The following is a 17,211-nucleotide window of genomic DNA, read 5'->3' on the forward strand; positions in this document are numbered from 1 at the left end:
ATCCATGTTGTATCTGTTGGCTGGTTTAATGCTGATGATCTCTGGCATGGCGAGATGCTTGAACCAGTCCCTGATGACCTCAGTAGATGCCCCATTAACACGTCTAGAATCGATAGGGCGACTTCTCTGGACCTTGACTGAAGGATTCCTATTCAGAAAGGCTGTTATCCAACCTTTCCCTATAGGCTCTGTATCCCCCATAGCATGGAGGATCCTCTCTGCGAATAGCTTCACTTGCAGATGGGTTGGAGCAACACCAAGGGCATGCTGAATGCGAATCCATTCAGCCAACTTAGCCTCCTGACCTATAGAGAGTCTCTGATGGTCAGCAAAGGCAAGTTGCCTTGGTTGGCAGCCCTTGATGCGACTGCGAAGTGTTGAACGTGGCACACCCCATTCGATTGATGCTTTCCGGAGGGACTGCCCATTGGCGACTGCTTCCAAGGCCTGATTGACCTCATACTCGGTATATGCGCTCATAAGGGCAAGAAAAAGGTATGCTGAAAAAATGAAGCCATTCGGATAAAAACTGTAAATGTTGTGATGGTTAGAAAAAGGAGGAGGTTGGAGGTTAGGTGTGCTGATGAGGGATTTATGGGTGGGCGAAATGGGGGGGTGGGCGAAAAGTGGGTGCCCGACGTTAACCTAATTATAGTTGGTGCGAGCGCAGCTACAAGTCGAGTCAAGAGGGGGGATACTTGGACTCAGAGGCACCACGGATTAAGCGCGACATCGTTTCTGACATACACCCACGTGGTATATTGGAATTGGTCCTCGGCGTCTGCGTGTGCTATATGATAAGCAACCCGCCCAAGAAGCCTGGTTTCATAAACTGGAGATGAAGTTTACGTCGTAGACACAGGTCTCCAGTTACTGGCGGCGGCGTAGAACCCACCAGCACATTCTAGGTTTGCCAGAACGTTGGCGAGTTGGCCGGTTTTATCGACCACTTGACGGCGAACTGACGGAGGTCGTTGTAGACGTTGCGTGCGTACTCGGACCGAGGCGCGACCCAGACGAGGAAGTCAACGATGGTCTTCAGCGCCCTGGTGGTCTTGTGATAGGAGGCGATGTCCGGGTGCTCGAGCAGGACCATGTGCGCGAGAGCGCCCGTGAAGGCCGCGTGCACGACCATGAAGTCGGCCACCGAGCTGGCGAACTGGTCGCTGTAGGCCTTCAGGAGCCCGGCTATGGCCGATGCCGACTCCGAGCAACGGCTGTTTGCCAGATGGTCGTCTCGGTGACCGGTGCTTTTCAACGCGGGCCGGTGTAGGAGGAGCAGGCCCGTGTGATAGCACAAGCTTGGAGAAGCCGAGTCAGCTCGTGAGCCGAGTTTCGTAGAGTGATAATACATGTTCCAACGCATACTCACTGAAGAGAAAGAAGACTTGGACTGCAGTGATCCGACCTTTTTGTGTCTCGCAGAGCGGGCGGCATGGACCTCAGCCATGATACGTAACGTAGATTCCCCTCCGTGATGCCGTCCTCAACGCACGACATCGAGGTGAAAGAGTATCTACATCAGATGGTACATTGGTATTAGAACATCCTCGGCACTCTTTGGATGGCAGTTGTCCCGGGGGGGGTGTACTCACATTTTGCCCAAGCACTTATCCTGCAAGTCGGCTAGGTCAACGTGGAACGCGTAAAGTACCTCTGGCGATACTGTCGCAGCGCCTGAATCTCTGTACGTGTTCAGTGCGTCCCGGAGCGGTGGTTCTACCGATACATCGCATGCTGCCATCAGCACGGCGCGACCTTCGAGTATCGCTAAACATCTGTCCAACGAGATATCAGTTCTGATGCTCACTTTGGTACAGCTTGTGTGGCCGCGAACCTATCCATTCGGAAGCAAGCCCAAAATGTCCGCTTCCTGTCCCTATCGATCGGCGTGGGTGGTGCGGGCTGGTCGCCGCCACGCAATGAATCCAGGTTCACATGGAGGCCCATAATCTTGGCCATGTTGCAGGCGATCCCTAGGAAGGAAAAGGGCAGGCGTCAGAAAACCCGAAGCGAGGAGACACGAGGGGTTTATTCATTACCAAGGAATATCGTTGCCGACTCGAGTCTCCCCATCATCGTGGCCAGATACGATCGAAGCAGGAAGGCTTGAACATTGGACAGCGAGACAACCTCGACTGCTTCACCGCTCAGTCTGGTAAACCTTTCGACGCAGCATTCGATGTACGGGTCCCGAACGAGGCTTTGCTCATCCGGGCCCGCGTTCCTTGCCTCATGAAAGAGGCCCCCCACCGCGAGTACCGATGTACGTAGAAGAGGGTTGCGATGCATATGGTTCTTAACCTCATGCTCCGAGCTGTATAGTTGAAAGTGGGGGTTTACATGGACCCAGTAGCAGTTCAGAAGCTCATCCTCCGGCAGCGTTGCTGCACAGGAGGCAAGGGGCGGTCTCACGACTCTTTGGAGCCACGAGGATGGTACGATGGGAGGGGCGGCAGCTTCTGAGAGGTGCAGGTTGCTGGTTGGACCAACGTAGAGCCGTTTCCCGCTGGTTCTGTCATTCCAAAAACTGCCGAGAATAGAGACGAAGACCTGAAGGAGTGACGATTCCGAGTGCGCCGTCGGGGTCAGGCCCGGGAACAGTTCGTCAATTTGCCAGTGCTCGGGAGTTCTGAGAGCGTCAACAACGTTGCCGGCGCAATTTGTTCCAATGGCCCATGCCCCCTGCTCGTCATCGGCCTCCAGCGCAGCAACATCTTCCTCCCGGCAAGGGGGTTGTGGTGGATTACAGCCGCCGTGAGTTACCAGTTGCGTGTCATGGCCCTCTTTCGATATCATGGTTTGGCTCGCTGTCAGCTGTGACTCGAGAAAATCAATCCTGTTCCTCATGGCAAGAAATTCGGCTTCCGAGTGGCGGGTCTTCCGACCATCGACGGTGTTGTACTCGCATTCTCGAGACTGGCGGGTGCAAGTGCCGCATTGAGGCTTGGCTCCGTCACATTTGACCTTGCCGGCGCGGCAATGGTGGCATGCTTTGGACACCCGTGGGGTTTGGCGTCGAGATTGAAAGGGCCGAGAAGCGGACATGATGATGCTCCAGAGAAGAACAGAAGGCCGAACGTATGTGAAGTCAAAGCGGCTGGCTCCTCGGACGACGTCGAGAACTCAGTTATTAGTATCCGTACGTCTTATCATGTGCAGGCGGCAGCACGCCATGTTAGGGGTACGGCCGATAAGGCTCATCAAACCATCTTATCTGTCCAAAAAGAAGCTAAAAGCCTCTGGTGCCTTTACATATTCCCTATCTTTCTTGGCCAAAGGGCGGATATGATATCGGCGTTTGCGATATACGAGAGCCAATAGGCTTACAGCGGGGGCGGCTCCCACAGACACCGCCGGGTTGCGGCGAGAGATGCGGCCTCCGGCGCCGACAACTCGGAGCAGCACTAACAAGGCGATACAACACGACAAAGCACCTAATTAAGGGTAGGGGTACCCATGTAATTCAATTAAAAACACGAGGGAGCTTCTCTTTGGTATCTAGTGCGATGATGCAGTTCAGGATGCAATATTTCTGGTATCCTTTCTTTTCGGGCATATTTAGAACATCTTTGCATCCTACAACGCCCTTCAGTCGTAAAGCCCATCAATCTCCTCCAAAGTCTTGCCAGCTGTTTCGGGCATCCACAGGAAGCATATCATAGCCACCAGGAAACTGAGTCCGCAGATCATGAAGAGCGATTGGTAGCCAATTGCGTCAAACAAGTATGGGCTGATCATGCTGGCGAAAAAGGAGCCCAGGCCCAGGCCAACGATGCCCACCGAGCTTCCTTTGGCTCGAGACTGGGCCGGGAAGATTTCCGAAGGATACACAAAAGGACACCAGACTGTGAAGTCGAAAGTCAGTCAGTTCAGTGTCAACAGACCTCTGGAGGAAATCGTGCAGGAATCAATCAAGCCACTTACGCCAAGTTGCACCGAAAACCGCGCACCACAAGAACACCAAGGCTACGGTTGCTGAGCCATACGACTTTGCGAGGGCAGGATTCGACTCGGAGTGCTTGCCCACGAAATAGCCACACATGCCGATGAGGGCGAGGATGACGGCCCCGACAGCGGCACCGCCGATCATGGCCTTCCGTCGGCCAAGCTTGTCGGAAAAGATGGCCCCTGGCATTCCAAAGACGGCCTGGGTCACGATTGCCAGTCCGGCGAGAAGAGCCGCCAGGTCCGGAGACCAGCCGCCCGTCTCGAAAATCTGGATGCCGTAGCCAGACACGAAGCCAGAGCCGACCATGGCTTGCGTCGCGAACTGAACAAAGATTGCGGACCACGTGCGTCGAGCCGTCCTCAAGTCGTCGGGGGCGGTGAACATTGCCCAGTAGCTGGTCGACGAGCTGTGTCTGCGTTCCATCTCAATGGTCTTGGAGACGGACTCCAACTCGATTTCGACCATTACCGGCAGCCCCCCCGGGCTGTCGCAGTGCTTGACCGCGAGGAGAACGTCGCGAGCTGCGTCTGTGAGACCGACCTGGACCAGCCATCTGGGCGACTCCGGAAGGAAACACACGACGCAGAGCACGACGAGCACAAAAAGCAGCTGGAAAGCCAGCGGCAGCCGCCACACGACATCGCCAGAGCTGTGCTTGTTCAAGCCAAACGGGATAAAGTACGCAATGGCCGCGCCCATCGCTGCGCAGCTCATGTGGAAGCCGATGGTCCGGCCCCGGTGGCGAGGGTCCACTGTCTCGGCCGACCAGTTGAGCCCGACAGAGTCGAATGACCCGGTTGCCAGTCCGTTGGCGAACCGGGTGACCAAAGCCCACGTGAAGTTTTGCAGAGATGCGAACACTGGGATGACGATGGCGGCGAAGAGTCCGGTAAACACGATGGCTCGGCGGCGGCCGACTTTGTCGGAAAACCCGCCGACGAGTAAGGCACCGACGACGACGCCCGCCCAGTAGAGCGAGTTGATGAGGCCGACGAGGAATTTCGCGTGTTTGCTTCCATCCGCAAGACCGACGGTGGTGAGATAGGGTGCGAGAGAGGAGATGCTCCCCATCAGCGCCAGATCTGGGGGGGCGGTCGATCGTCAGTGTTGAGAGGACGCGCAAGGTAGGAGGAAGCGAGCCGTGACTAACTGTAACCGGAAATCACCATGATACAGCGTCCACATACTATGATGCCCGTCCTGGCCCATGATGCCGAGAGGCCCCTGAAACGATACGTAGGGGAGGGACCAGGCATGTAGCTGGCCCAGGAGGGCACGCCATACTGGCCTACGAGTGTCGGGATCGTCTCCCCTTGGCCGTAACTCCGAGAGCGGGTCGCGACTTCGGGGTGTTGCGGCTTTTTTTCCATTGTTGAAGGGCGAGAGCTGGACACGACCCGTATGCGGTTGCTCTTGAAGGCCTAGAACCAGTTGAGTGGCTACTTAATCGATAATGGGAACCTAAGAGTTGAGTCTTTTGACGGTACTGAGTGCCAGATTATGTCAAGGGTAGCCACTCTCTTTGCCCTGCTTCAGCCGCCGAGGAATTCTCATCCTTAAGTTGTAAATCTTCCTGTGATCAACTACTGCTGCCCGTGTGACCACAGCCTGGAGTTGGCATTGCCTCTGCTGGTGGTCTATCTTGCTCACACTGATAACAACCGGCTATTGATTTACGGCGAGCCATTGTCGTTGTCACAGGTTGAGTGGCTCTGCTGTTGTGGAGCCCTCAGAGAGATACCGGCCGGAACTTGAATTCCGGGAGGTCATTATCTATGCCGTGCATTCAGTGGGTTTATTGTTGGAGAGCCCTCCCGAGAGATACCGACCGGATTTTGATATACGAAGCGAGGACACCGAGAACGATGTCGTTATCAGGCAGATAAGCCGTTTAAAGAACAATGCCTGTTTGGTATTGCGCTGCGCTGTGTGGCACACTGGTTTGGTATCTAGTGGCAATCCTTCATTTGATCTCTAATTGGAACGCAAGGCGGATAATTGGGTGGTCGAACTTGGGCCCAAGGGGCACGAGATAGAACGTATAAAGCTTGTATGTTAGTCTGGATGTCGGAATACCCTTACAATCTAGTGTGTGTCGTAGTCTTTCACTTTGCACTCAGATAGATGAGAAAATCTCCTTGCTGCAATTCTTCCTTGGGCGAATCTCGCATCTCATCTCTCTCCTTCACACATCCACCCTTGTCTTCACACAATGGGCTCTTACGTTCACGGAGACCCGAACGAGCCGGTCAAAGTCGCCGTCGTCCAATCTGAACCATGCTGGTAAGCCACCCCGGTCGAGTCCTCAAGCCCCGGGCCCAACGCAACCGGGAGATACACTCAGATGACCCCTATCCTACGCTTCGGCACGGTCTCCATCGATACAGATAGCTTACATGCTCTCTGCCCTCCTTTTTGACACAGGTTCGACGTCGAGGCCGCAACAAACAAGACCTGCGACCTCATCGCCGAGGCCGGTGCCAACGGCGCCAGGCTCATTGCGTTTCCCGAGCTGTGGGTTCCCGGGTATCCCAACTACCTCCACGCCAAGACGGAGAAGGAAAACTTTCCCTACAACCTCAAGTACTACCGCAACTCCGTCGACCTCGAATCGAAGCACATGGAACGGATTCGCATGGCTGCCAGGGCCGCCCAGATCATGGTTGTCGTTGGCATCTCGGAGCGTCACCGGGGCAGTCTGTACATGGCGCAGACGTTCATCGGCCCGGATGGGAGCGTTCTTCTGCACAGAAGGAAGTTCAAGCCCACGGCACAGGAGAGAATCCTGTTTGGTGATGCGGTGAGTTAGGTCGCGAACAATTACCTTCACAATCTCTCAGTTCTTCTTCTTTTTTGTATCCATGCTATACCCCCTTCGCTCCTCCATCAAATATGCATAGTGTGTGCACTCTAACACTGCTTCTCGAGTCGGGTGATTGCGCCACCAATGTTGTTTATACCCCCATTGGCCGAGTCGGGGGGCTTCAGTGCTTCGAACATTTCCAACCGCTCCTCAAATACAACACGTACTTCCAGGGGGAACAGATCCACGTGGCTTCCTGGCCGAACCTGTTCCCGCCCGTCGGGACGATGCCTTTCTTCAACACCGTCGAGCCCTGCACCATGGCAACGCACACCTTGGCCGTCGAGGGCGCAACCTTTGTCCTCCTCGCCTCTTCAACGCAAACCGAAAAGGGCCTCCTAGCCAACGGACTGGTCCCCGAACCGAACACCGATAGTCCGTCGTCATCGTCAGACGGTACTGGAGAGGAGCTGCCACACACCGCAGTCATCGGGGGAGGGTTCTCGGAGATTATCGCGCCAGACGGACGCACTCTTGTGAAAGCGCCCAGCGCGACCTATGACGGTCTCCTATATGGCGAGCTCGACTTTGACGAGATCTACACTGCCAAGAGCATCGTCGACACCGTGGGGCAGTACTCCCGCCCAGACATATTCACGCTGCAAGTCAGGGGCGAGGTGCGCCGGCACTGCGAATACGACCAGGTCGGCGAGTTTGCTCACGCGACGAGGTTTCCGAATCTGCCGACGGCTCAAGGTGACTGAAAGAAGAGAGGGGGCCCGGGAGTAGCATGAACGGTGTCAATTATTTGATGGGCCGCCTTTTACGTTCTGGTGCTGTTCAGGAGCGCCTTCGAGGATCTTATTCGATGAATGTATTCTCAAGAATAGCTCAGATGTACTAGTGGCCGTATGTACCGATGAGGCGGTACATTGAATACCTTAATGTGCAGCATCAAACATGAAAAGTCCTCTTGTCGCCAAAAGAAATAAAGAAAGACAGGGAAAAGAGCTGTCTTGAGGATCGACATTGAGCCGGAGACGCCTCTTGGGGTGACACTGCAGTTTGCTGTTATTGACTTGGAGCGTGGGCGAGGTGTGCCAACGGACTCCCATTCTTTGCTGAGTAGGTGTGTAATATTGCGCTGAAGTCAAGGACTCTCAAGCTGAAGGTCGCGGAGCTCGTTATCGGCTCAAAATGTTGTTAGTCGTCATGCAAGCCAACGATAGCCGTCGCCACTGAGCGAGCACGACATCACATTGCAGGTTGAAGAGGCCCTCGTCTGGATCAGTCCGAGATGAGACGGACTGCTCCAGCTTGATAACATCGCGGCCGTGCTGGCTTAGATCGTCCGTTCTCGTACCGTACTCTGGTTCCTCAGGGGATGTATTCCGTCTAGTTGACCTGCTATCTACGATGATTCATGCTCTTCTCGCTGACATCTACCATTCAACGCCGTTGCCTTTATTCTGTACCAATCCCTAACCCTGAAATCAACCAAACTCCCACGAGCATCCATCTCACTCTATAGGCTACGTTCGGTACCCGACCTCCGCCCCAACGCATCAGAAGGTAACCTCGTCCGTCGCGTCTCTCACGCGCTGCATGGCCCTCCTCAGCCCCGCCTCGTCCTCCGCGCCGACGGCCACGTCGGCCAGGCTGGCGCCCGTGTCCGGGTCCTCGTACCAGCTGACGACGCACATGCGCCCCGCGGCAAAGTCGTCGGCGAAGTCGGCGATGAAGGCGTCACGGCCCTGGCTGCAGCTGATGGAGAAGGAGGAGGCGCTCATGAGGCCGCGGCTGGTGAAGTGGGTGCGCAGGAGGGGGAGGCAGAGGGAGCCCGAGGTGCGGATGTTGAGGTCGACGACGTGGAAGTTGGAGAAGTCGGCGTCGGCGTCGGTGGTGTCGGGGTGTGTGCCGTTGGTGTAGCCGTTGGGTGTATGGCCATTGGTCTTGTGACCGTTCGTCTGGTGACCGTTCATATCGGAGCCGTTCGTCTTGCAGCCGTTGGTCGTCGGCTTCGGGCTTCTCGACGGCGAAGGACGAGTCTCGAGAACATCAGCGCCCGCCGGTCCGACATAGTCATGGCTCCTCAGCCACGAGGCGATCTTCTTCACCAGTGCGCCAAACTTCCTCTCGAGCTCGTCCTGCCGCCCGTAGTTGATGGTGCTGCCGATCCACGCGTTGTCGCCGTCCGTCAGCTGCTCCGACGCCGCGAGGAAGATGGGATCCCCGCCGTCGTCGGTGACGAAGAAGGTCAGGCCGAAGTCGCCGACGGGGTCCTCGACGAGGTCCGAGAGAATCAGCGCCGCGGGCCGCAGGTGGACGTTGGAGGGCGTCACGGACGAGAGGAGCTTCCGCAGCACGCCGCCGCGCAGGTCGTCGACGACCCTCGCGCGCTGGTCCTCGGTCCCGACGATGTAGGTCCCCGCGCCGCCAAAGGTCTGCTGGTTCTTGAGCACGAAGGGGAGCGGGTGCGACTCGAGCTCCGCGAGGATCCGGGAGCTCTGCCGCGCGAACCATTCACCCCGGGATCCCGCGCACGCCTCCGGGATGACGAACTCGGCGGCGGCGTCGCCGTCGGTGCAGGGGTCGCAGCATGCCCGCGCCTCGTCGGCGACGCCGTCGAGCTCGAGGATCTTGGACCGGGGCGTCGGTAGGCCGGAGCGGGCGAGGGCGGCCTTGGAGTTGAGGAACCAGTGCGTGTCGGTCGGGACGACAAGGTCGTAGGCCTCGAGGCCGTCGAGGACGAGTTTGTACGCGATGAGGTCGATGCCCGCTTCTTTGACGGGGATCCGCGAGGGGCCGGAGCAGAAGACGAGGTCGGGTCGCTGGTTCTTGGGGAGCACGGAGATGGTCCTCTCGGCCTCGCGCCGGTCGTGGGCCCGCTGCGGGTCCGTGTCGTCGACGTGGAAGAGCACGACGGCCGTGTCGCCGCTGATGAAGGCGTCGCGCTGCGGGATCAACGAGAGGTACTTCACCGCGAGCTCCTTGTGCTGCTGCCGCTGCTGCCCGGCATCGCCGTTGGGCCTGCTCGAGGAGACATCGTCGGGCACGGTGTTGAAGGGGGTGTCCTGGTAGAGATATTTCGCGTTGCGGGGGACGTCGGCGCTGAGGCGGGTGCCCGAGTTGATGCCGCTGAAGACCTGGGCGATGCGCTTCTTGGCGTTCCGGGGGGATCCGCGGCGGTAGAGGTCGGCGAGGGTGGTGTCGAGGGTTATCGTGGGTAGATCCGGCATCATGGTCTTGGGTGTGGTGATTTGGGTGATGAGAAACTGGACTGAGGACTGAAGACCGTGGTTTGAAAACGTGGGTTAGTGAGAGTCCTAGAGAAATTACGACCCGTTAAAGTCGTGTTTATGTGAGATGGCGTTCACTGCACAGGGGACCTGGAAATCGTATGTATTCTTGTTTGTGAGAACAGGGAGAAGAACGAGGCGTACGCAAGCAAGTCGTCAGGCTAAGGATACACAACCCATCATCCCCTGCCACCGCCGCAGCACTACGTTTGACGAGACCGCGATGTCCCGTGCCGATCCTCCAGGTTCGTGGGGGGGGAGGGAGGGTTCATCGGGACACCAGCCACATTTACCTTGAAATGCGAGGGAGAGGCAACAAGGGAAATCCTGTGAGTTGACGGGAAGAGGGATATCGGATGTTGATGTCATTACCCGCAGCCACGTTCACTGGGGCCGATGGGGGATTCGCTTATATCTGGCCATGGGCGCCACCCCAGACCGTCCGTCCGTTGATGAGCTGGCCGGGTCACATGTAAGACCCTTTGACGTCGCTCAGGGGGGCGACTGTTATGTTCCACATCCTGCATCCATCTCGGCTGCCGCGTCGAAATCACGCATACCGGGTGCTTGCAAAGAGAGGAGTGAGAGGTTGTGAGAGTAGAGTGGTTGCTGTGAGTAGCCCTGACCTGACTGACTGTTGGCAGAGAACCATCATCTCACAACCCCTGCTCACGCCGCGGCTCTTGGCGAACTTGCATCATCGGTCGATCATCCATCTGGATCTCACCCAGGTTTACGTCATACGCCCTGTTAGCCCCTTGGACTTTCGCCCGGCCCGTCACCCGAGACCATGTCGTCCCTTTAAAAGGACCCTTTCTTCTGGGTAATGTGACTATTGACTGAACCCGTCAGCCACAGCTTAGGTGCCCCTGAAAATGCGCAGCCACAGTTGAGCCCAACCTGACTTTGCGGAGCGGGCTCCGATTCAGCCTTCAACATGTTTCCAAATTGTGAAAGAGGTCGTTAAGTTGCAGTTTACTGGCAGAGCCTTCAATACTAATCATCCACTGTATAAGTTCTTTTGTACGTTTGCTACGGAAAGTTCGTTTACGGAAAATGGAAGAATCCCTCTTGATACAAATGATACTAGTCCAATAGGACCTGCTACATATATAATTAATCATACATAACCGTGAATAAAGCCCACCATCGTACTCCCCTCTACTGCAGGAACTGGAGGTCCAATAAATTTAGATGAAGACAAAGCCATATATTGACCCAGCAAAGGGTAGGAACAATGTTTAGCAAAGTTTACACGATGCAAACCAAGTCAAAGGGGGCTCCCGACTTTTAACCCACAGCCTCTCCTATCCCACCGTTCACGAAGTTGAAGCAGAGCGGTGCAGTCTTCTAATATCAACGTCCATTCCACCCCTGATCTACAATCAATCCAGCCAAGTACTAGGAATAGTCTCTTTCGAGACAGAGCGACGCCTGAGCCCTAGCACATGGTTTTGTTCGATTTTGCATTCTGGATTACCCATATTGGAAACCTTTGCTTCCGAACGAGATCTCTTCCACCGGCCACGTGGAAGGATAGGCACTTCAAAAACGGCACGTTTTCTGCAATTAATTTCAGTAGAATCTTGTGCCGGAGAATTCTTAAAAGCCTCAAGGTGTGCTTCGAACTTGTGAATAGGGACGGAAAGGATTCAGCCCCCAGACTGGACAAATAATTGTGCGACTAGGAACGTGATCCACGAGGGCGGATCTATGGAAACATCATCCACCAGACAGACTGATCAGACAGGCCTGGGCTGCAAAGGGGCCTCAATGAATAGCATGTAGGGGATCGTGAACACCAATTCGCCCGAAAGGAAGCGTTCACCCTTTCACCGAGGGCTTAGTTGGAAGTAGCCTCCCAGGTTGAAGTAGCGCAAGCTCAGATCTTCGGCCTGTCATGTTTTTATGTCGATTCCAAAGTCTGCAGACAAGGTGTGAGCTTCGGCAGATGGCAAGATTATGTGACACTAACATTCATTACATGAAGCCGAATAACCGTTTTGCCATGGGGCTGAAACCGACGAGTCTAGAACGCTCGATGTTCCTGACGTCGGGGATGCTGTCGAAGTCTTACGAAGAGCTGAACCCTTGGTAAGAATGCCAGCTGACATTCTACATGCCTCCAAAGTTTCTTTCTCCTCAATATAGGTGCCGGACTTTTCCAAGAAGCAACTTCACCTGAGAAAGCTCTGCATGTTGACGTCCACGGTCCCCATCGCCTACCACCGCTACTCTCATATCGAGCAACGCCGGACGCTGTGTCGCATGGGGGCGGACAACCGACAGATTGGTAAAGATGGATCATGCGAACAAGCGGTCTTGAATGATGTAGTCGTTTGATTCGGTGGCCTCCTAGCCATGGGAAGTCTGGAAATGAAGTTTAAGGTCCCCTGCCAAGCACAGAGTCCGACATCAAGCAGCGCAACCGTTGAGAGCGGCAGGTCAGCCTTGGATTCACAACATTCCCTAGCGTCGATAGAGGGAGGCATCTAAAGACTCGGATCTTGCAAGGGGCAATCATGGAAAATAGGCACCAAAAGAAAACCAAAAAACCCACCAATTCCCAACGTGGAGGCAACCGGGCACTCATCCATCCTCATCACCTTTGCTCCCCTATTTCGCTCCTCCGCTCTCAACAATCGTTCGCCACATAAACCTAGTTCCAGTAGCCACGCCTCCTTGTTTCCACCTCCTTTCTCGAACCTCCAGGTCTCTGGCTGGAACAAGACGTCCGCCATAGTGACTTGGCCGGCTTCACCGCCAAAGTTGTCGGCGCCGCCGGCCCCAACAGGAAACTCGGTCGCCCCGGCGGCTCTCAAGGAGCAAGGACCCCCCCGAACAGGGGACTGTGAGGTCCTCATTGGACGCATCAGAGAGTCTCCCGTGGGATGGAATGCTGATTTCTTCGACCGGCGCGGGATGAGGGTCGCGGAGGACGGCAGCACCGACGGCACCAATCCCGCCATAGCCCCCCCCTTTCAGCACGGGAGGGAGCAGTTTGGGCGCCAGCTCCGTGGGGGAGGGAAGTGGGACTTTGTCCCAGACAAGTTCGGCTTCCAGACGCACGGCGCACCGCCGGGAGTCGATCTAACGATAATCCGTCGTCTGAAAAGCAAAGAATCACTTCGCTCCAGGGTGGCTGACGGGGGTCTTCCGTCCTTCGGCTGTGGAACAGAATCGGGGCATAAGAAGACGACGGTTTCCTTGGCCAAAGTTCCAGTGGTTCGCTCGTGAATTGGGGAAATGGTTTAATTGTTTCCTTGTAGCATTCGCGTTCCGCCGCCGCGGTGCTCTATGATGCTCCACTCGCAGCTCCCGGTGTCTGAAAATAGGTGAATGGTAATTCCTTATCGCAGAATCTACGGTCTAATTTGTGCCTTTCCCATGATCAGCGCGAGGAGGGGGAAGCTCGTCCCAGGTACGCAAGGGCTGGAAGTACGAGACAATCGCGTCGGTCGAGATATTCCGCCCAAGATCAAATGCCAAGGACGTATCACTCGAGAAGAGCTCCGTACAAGAAGCACCAAAGGCGGATGAGAGCCACAGTGAAGTTAAGGGGCATTGAACCCGCTGGAATGAGAAGGAATTGTAAGTCTTGGACGCGTTTGACCTCACGTATCATGATGAAAATGTGCCCCCTCCTGAGTGAGGAAAGGAAAACGGCCTTCTCAGACATATTCCCCGCTCCACCAGGACGAAATGTTCCACACTACCGGGCTCTTAGTCCACGCAGCTGAATGCAGCCGAGTCTCAGTTCGGTCTCCTGGAACGCGGCTATTGACGCCGGCATACTCCAGGCCTAAACAATGCTCATTGCTGATGATGCTGGCTAGACGATGATGATTGGGCACCGAACGAACCCGTCTGTCTCTCACTCTCACCAAAGAGACAGCCCCTCGACGCGGGGAAGATCTGCAACGTCCAAACGACGCAAGCTCTCCCGGATGGAAAGGTAGTGCGTGATGAAATATCACCGTTTCCGGTTCCATGACGATGATTCTTTCCACGGGCGTTGACGATACCCGTATGCTTTCCCCAGTGCAGCAGCGACAGTTACAGAACACCAGATCATCATCACACACGACCTCACTTGGGTCATGTCTCAAAAACTGTCTCGGGCGAAATCCTTTGCGAGATGCAGATTCCTTGGCACAATATCGTCCGGCATTTGGGATCGACGCTCGCGGGCCAATCAGGCGCGTCCGACCGTTCCTTTGGATGTCGGGAGTGTGTGTGTCTCGCGATGCTTGTGGCTGGCTCAGCTACGACATCAGGGATGCAAACATGAGGATGCTCACAGGGTGCCGACGACGCCAAGCCCTTCTCTTCTCAACAAGTAGGTCTCAGTTGGCGCCGCAGATCACGACACTTTACACTCGGGGCAGGGTCTTGCGTTCCGAGCCGCGAATTGTGGTGGATGCTCGGAAAGGAAAGCTTCTCGAGATCGGACGAGCTGCTTTGGGAAGCCGACGACCATCAGGCGGTGTCTCAGGAACGAGATTGCGCAGATCAGACCCCGACTGGTGTTGGTAGCTATCGCTGATCCATGGACCTCGATGGTTGAATGCAGGGAGCATCAGAGTGTCTTCTCGGAGAATAAGAACGGGATACGACGCCTTCGTGTTCCTGTCCTGTCTCCAACTCACAAGACCTTCATCTGAATTCTATCTCACTCAACTCTTAACCCCCGGAAACTCACATGACCGAGGTGGTTTTTCAATCTCTAAACTCTACTCTTGCCTCTTACTTTGGACATCCAGACAACAATAATAAAAATAATAACAACGACAATAACAACATGGCAACGACTCAGAGCCAACCCGCGGGGCATCCGCACAACCACATGGACAACCACATCAACGACGACTCGGCGGACATTGCTGGCGAGTCCGACGGGTTGGCCAACGAGATGTCCGGGCTCACCATCACGGACCGAAACCGGCCCCGTCGTCTGCCTCGCCCGGACCTGACTCACTACCCCTCCGACCGTCAGTTCTCTCCCCGTGGCCCCAGTCCCACCGGCTCCGTCCGGAGCGCCTACACGACCCGCCGCCGCGTGAGCCGCACGTCGTGGAGCGCCGGCGGCGGCAGCTTCTCCTCCGCCCACCGCTCCGAGGTGTCGAAGGAGCTCACGTCCCAGGCCGAGGGGGAGTTCTTCGCGCTGACGGAGCTCATGGCGAGCATGTCGAGACGCAGTCTCTCCCTGAGGGAGGTCTGGAGCAAGATCATCGCCGAGCGCGAGGCGGCCTACGCCGAGATGGACCGTATGTGCGAGCGCTACGAGGAGCTGACCGAGGTCATCGAGCAGAAGGAAAAGGAGCACAGCCACCACAACCACGACCAGGAGGAGCGCAAGCAGGAGCTCGTCAAGGTGCGCTTCGAGCTCACGGCGGCCATCAACAGCGCGTCCGACTTCAAGCTGAAGCTGGCGGAGCGCGACACCGAGTGCAAGTCCCTCCGCCACGAGGTGGCCGAGACCAAGGACAGCCTCACGTACATCCGCAAGGAGCACGAGGAGCTGAAGAAGACGTCGGAGCAGATGCGTCTGACGCTGGTCGCCACCGAGGCCGCCCGCGCCGACCTCGACGAGAAGTGCGGCCGGCTGCGCGGGGAGCGCGAGGCGCTCGACCTCAAGTACACCGACCTGCAGTCGCGGCACGAGGAGGTCAACACCCACTTCGAGTCGACCAACAAGGAGCTCGTGCAGTACAGGCAGACCAACGCGCTGCTCAAGAAGGAGAAGCACGAGCTGCTCCACCGGGAGGGCGAGCTCGAGGACGGCCTGCGCAAGTGGGAGCACAGGCACGACGAGATCCGGCGCAAGTACAAGGAGATCGAGGAGCTCTACGAGAAGCGCAAGCACGAGGTCAAGGAGCTCCACGAGACGGTCACGCGCGTCAAGACGGAGAAGGAGGAGGCCGTCACGCGGATCCGGCACGAGAAGGAGGAGCTCGAGCAGCACATCGAGCGGCTCAAGCGCGAGATCGAGGACGAGCACGGCCGGTGCGAGGACGCCGAGGACCGCTGCGGCAAGTGGAAGCTCAAGTGGGAGCACGCGGAGCGCGAGATCGTCTCGGTGCGCGAGGAGATCTCGCGCGTCGAGATTACGCAGACGGAGCTGCGCGAGACCGTCTCCAAGAAGACGGAGGAGCTGCGCGTGCTCGTCATCGAGAAGAAGCGCATCCAGGAGGAAGGCGAGCGCGCCGCCGGCCGCGCTGACGACAACCACCGCCAACTGCTCCTGGTCCAGGAGACGCTCAGCCACACCGAGTCGCTGCTGAAGAAGACACAGGAGGAGATCCACACCAAGACGGAGCGCATCGAGCGCCTCGAGCTCGACTACGCCCTCGCGCGGGGCCAGGTCGAGAAGCTCGAGGCGGAGATCCACAGCCACCAGTCCATCGTGGCCAGCCTCCGGATCGAGGTCGAGGACCTCGGCGGGCAGTGCGGCGTGCTCCGGGAGAAGTGCCACGACTGGGAGCGCAAGTACGAGGACGTGTACGAGAGCATCACGGAGATCGAGGAGGGCAGCTCGAGCTACGAGTTCGAGATCTCGGCGATGCGGACGATGCTGCGCGAGGCGCGCGAGCAGAAGGAGACGGCCATCACGGCGCGCAACGGGGCGGACCGCGAGCGCGACGAGGCGGTGGCGCGGTACGAGGAGAAGTGCCGCGAGCTCGAGAGGCTCGAGGAGCGCATGAGCGCCCAGATGCACGAGATGAGCCAGCGCTCCGGCAGCAAGACGGTCACGACGACGCGCTCGTACAAGGGCAGCAGCCACCGCGTGACGAGCGGCGCCTCGAGCCCGTCGGACGATTGCTGAGGGGAACAAGAAAGACTTTGCTAATGATTTCCTATGTTAAGGTGGGGTTGTTTTCTTTGTTCGGGGTGTGTCTGGATGTCTGGATAGCAGTGTAATTCAATAGTAATCGATGTTGTCGGACATCCTGTATCGCATGTTCTTAAAGATAGGTTACACGATGTGATGGTATGTATGGTGTGTGCTTGATGGCGTGTGTTTGTGTGTGTAAACATCATCGGAATCTGTCTTTGGCTCCTTTCTTCTCCCAACCAACAACTGACTTTGAGACCTTGATGCGACTAAGTATGTTCTGTGGTACAAAGTTGTATATGTCTTGGCCGGGTTCGGAGTC

General features: G+C 56.6%; 5 protein-coding genes across 5 annotated transcripts; 2 read left to right on the forward strand and 3 right to left on the reverse strand.

Moving 5' to 3' along the window:
* Positions 1 to 904: 904 nt before the first annotated feature.
* CH63R_08295 (Zn 2cys6 transcription factor) lies at positions 905 to 3,048 on the reverse strand (the record flags this gene model as incomplete). Its single annotated transcript, XM_018303269.1, has 4 exons — positions 905 to 1,301; positions 1,596 to 1,778; positions 1,838 to 1,976; positions 2,043 to 3,048. 4 exons carry the CDS (start codon positions 3,046 to 3,048, stop codon positions 905 to 907), a joined length of 1,725 nt encoding a protein of 574 aa, XP_018158047.1.
* A 543-nt stretch (positions 3,049 to 3,591) lies between these two features.
* Positions 3,592 to 5,161, reverse strand: CH63R_08296 (Low-affinity glucose transporter hxt3; the record flags this gene model as incomplete). Its single annotated transcript, XM_018303270.1, has 3 exons — positions 3,592 to 3,848; positions 3,928 to 5,034; positions 5,140 to 5,161. 3 exons carry the CDS (start codon positions 5,159 to 5,161, stop codon positions 3,592 to 3,594), a joined length of 1,386 nt encoding a protein of 461 aa, XP_018158048.1.
* Positions 5,162 to 6,164: 1,003 nt separating this feature from the next.
* On the forward strand, positions 6,165 to 7,519 carry CH63R_08297 (Cyanide hydratase; the record flags this gene model as incomplete). The annotated part of the gene is made up of 3 exons (XM_018303271.1): positions 6,165 to 6,235; positions 6,377 to 6,752; positions 6,941 to 7,519. 3 exons carry the CDS (start codon positions 6,165 to 6,167, stop codon positions 7,517 to 7,519), a joined length of 1,026 nt encoding a protein of 341 aa, XP_018158049.1.
* An 801-nt stretch (positions 7,520 to 8,320) lies between these two features.
* Positions 8,321 to 9,994, reverse strand: CH63R_08298 (solid-state culture specific ATP-grasp domain-containing protein; the record flags this gene model as incomplete). The annotated part of the gene is made up of 1 exon (XM_018303272.1): positions 8,321 to 9,994. One exon carries the CDS (start codon positions 9,992 to 9,994, stop codon positions 8,321 to 8,323), a length of 1,674 nt encoding a protein of 557 aa, XP_018158050.1.
* A 4,861-nt stretch (positions 9,995 to 14,855) lies between these two features.
* CH63R_08299 (uncharacterized protein) lies at positions 14,856 to 16,880 on the forward strand (the record flags this gene model as incomplete). Its single annotated transcript, XM_018303273.1, has 1 exon — positions 14,856 to 16,880. The coding sequence occupies one exon, from the start codon at positions 14,856 to 14,858 to the stop codon at positions 16,878 to 16,880; it is 2,025 nt and encodes a 674-aa protein (XP_018158051.1).
* Positions 16,881 to 17,211: the final 331 nt, after the last annotated feature.

The sequence above is a fragment of the Colletotrichum higginsianum genome, chromosome 5, assembly GCF_001672515.1.
Source record: "Colletotrichum higginsianum IMI 349063 chromosome 5, whole genome shotgun sequence".
NCBI classification, from domain to species: Eukaryota; Fungi; Ascomycota; class Sordariomycetes; order Glomerellales; family Glomerellaceae; genus Colletotrichum; species Colletotrichum higginsianum.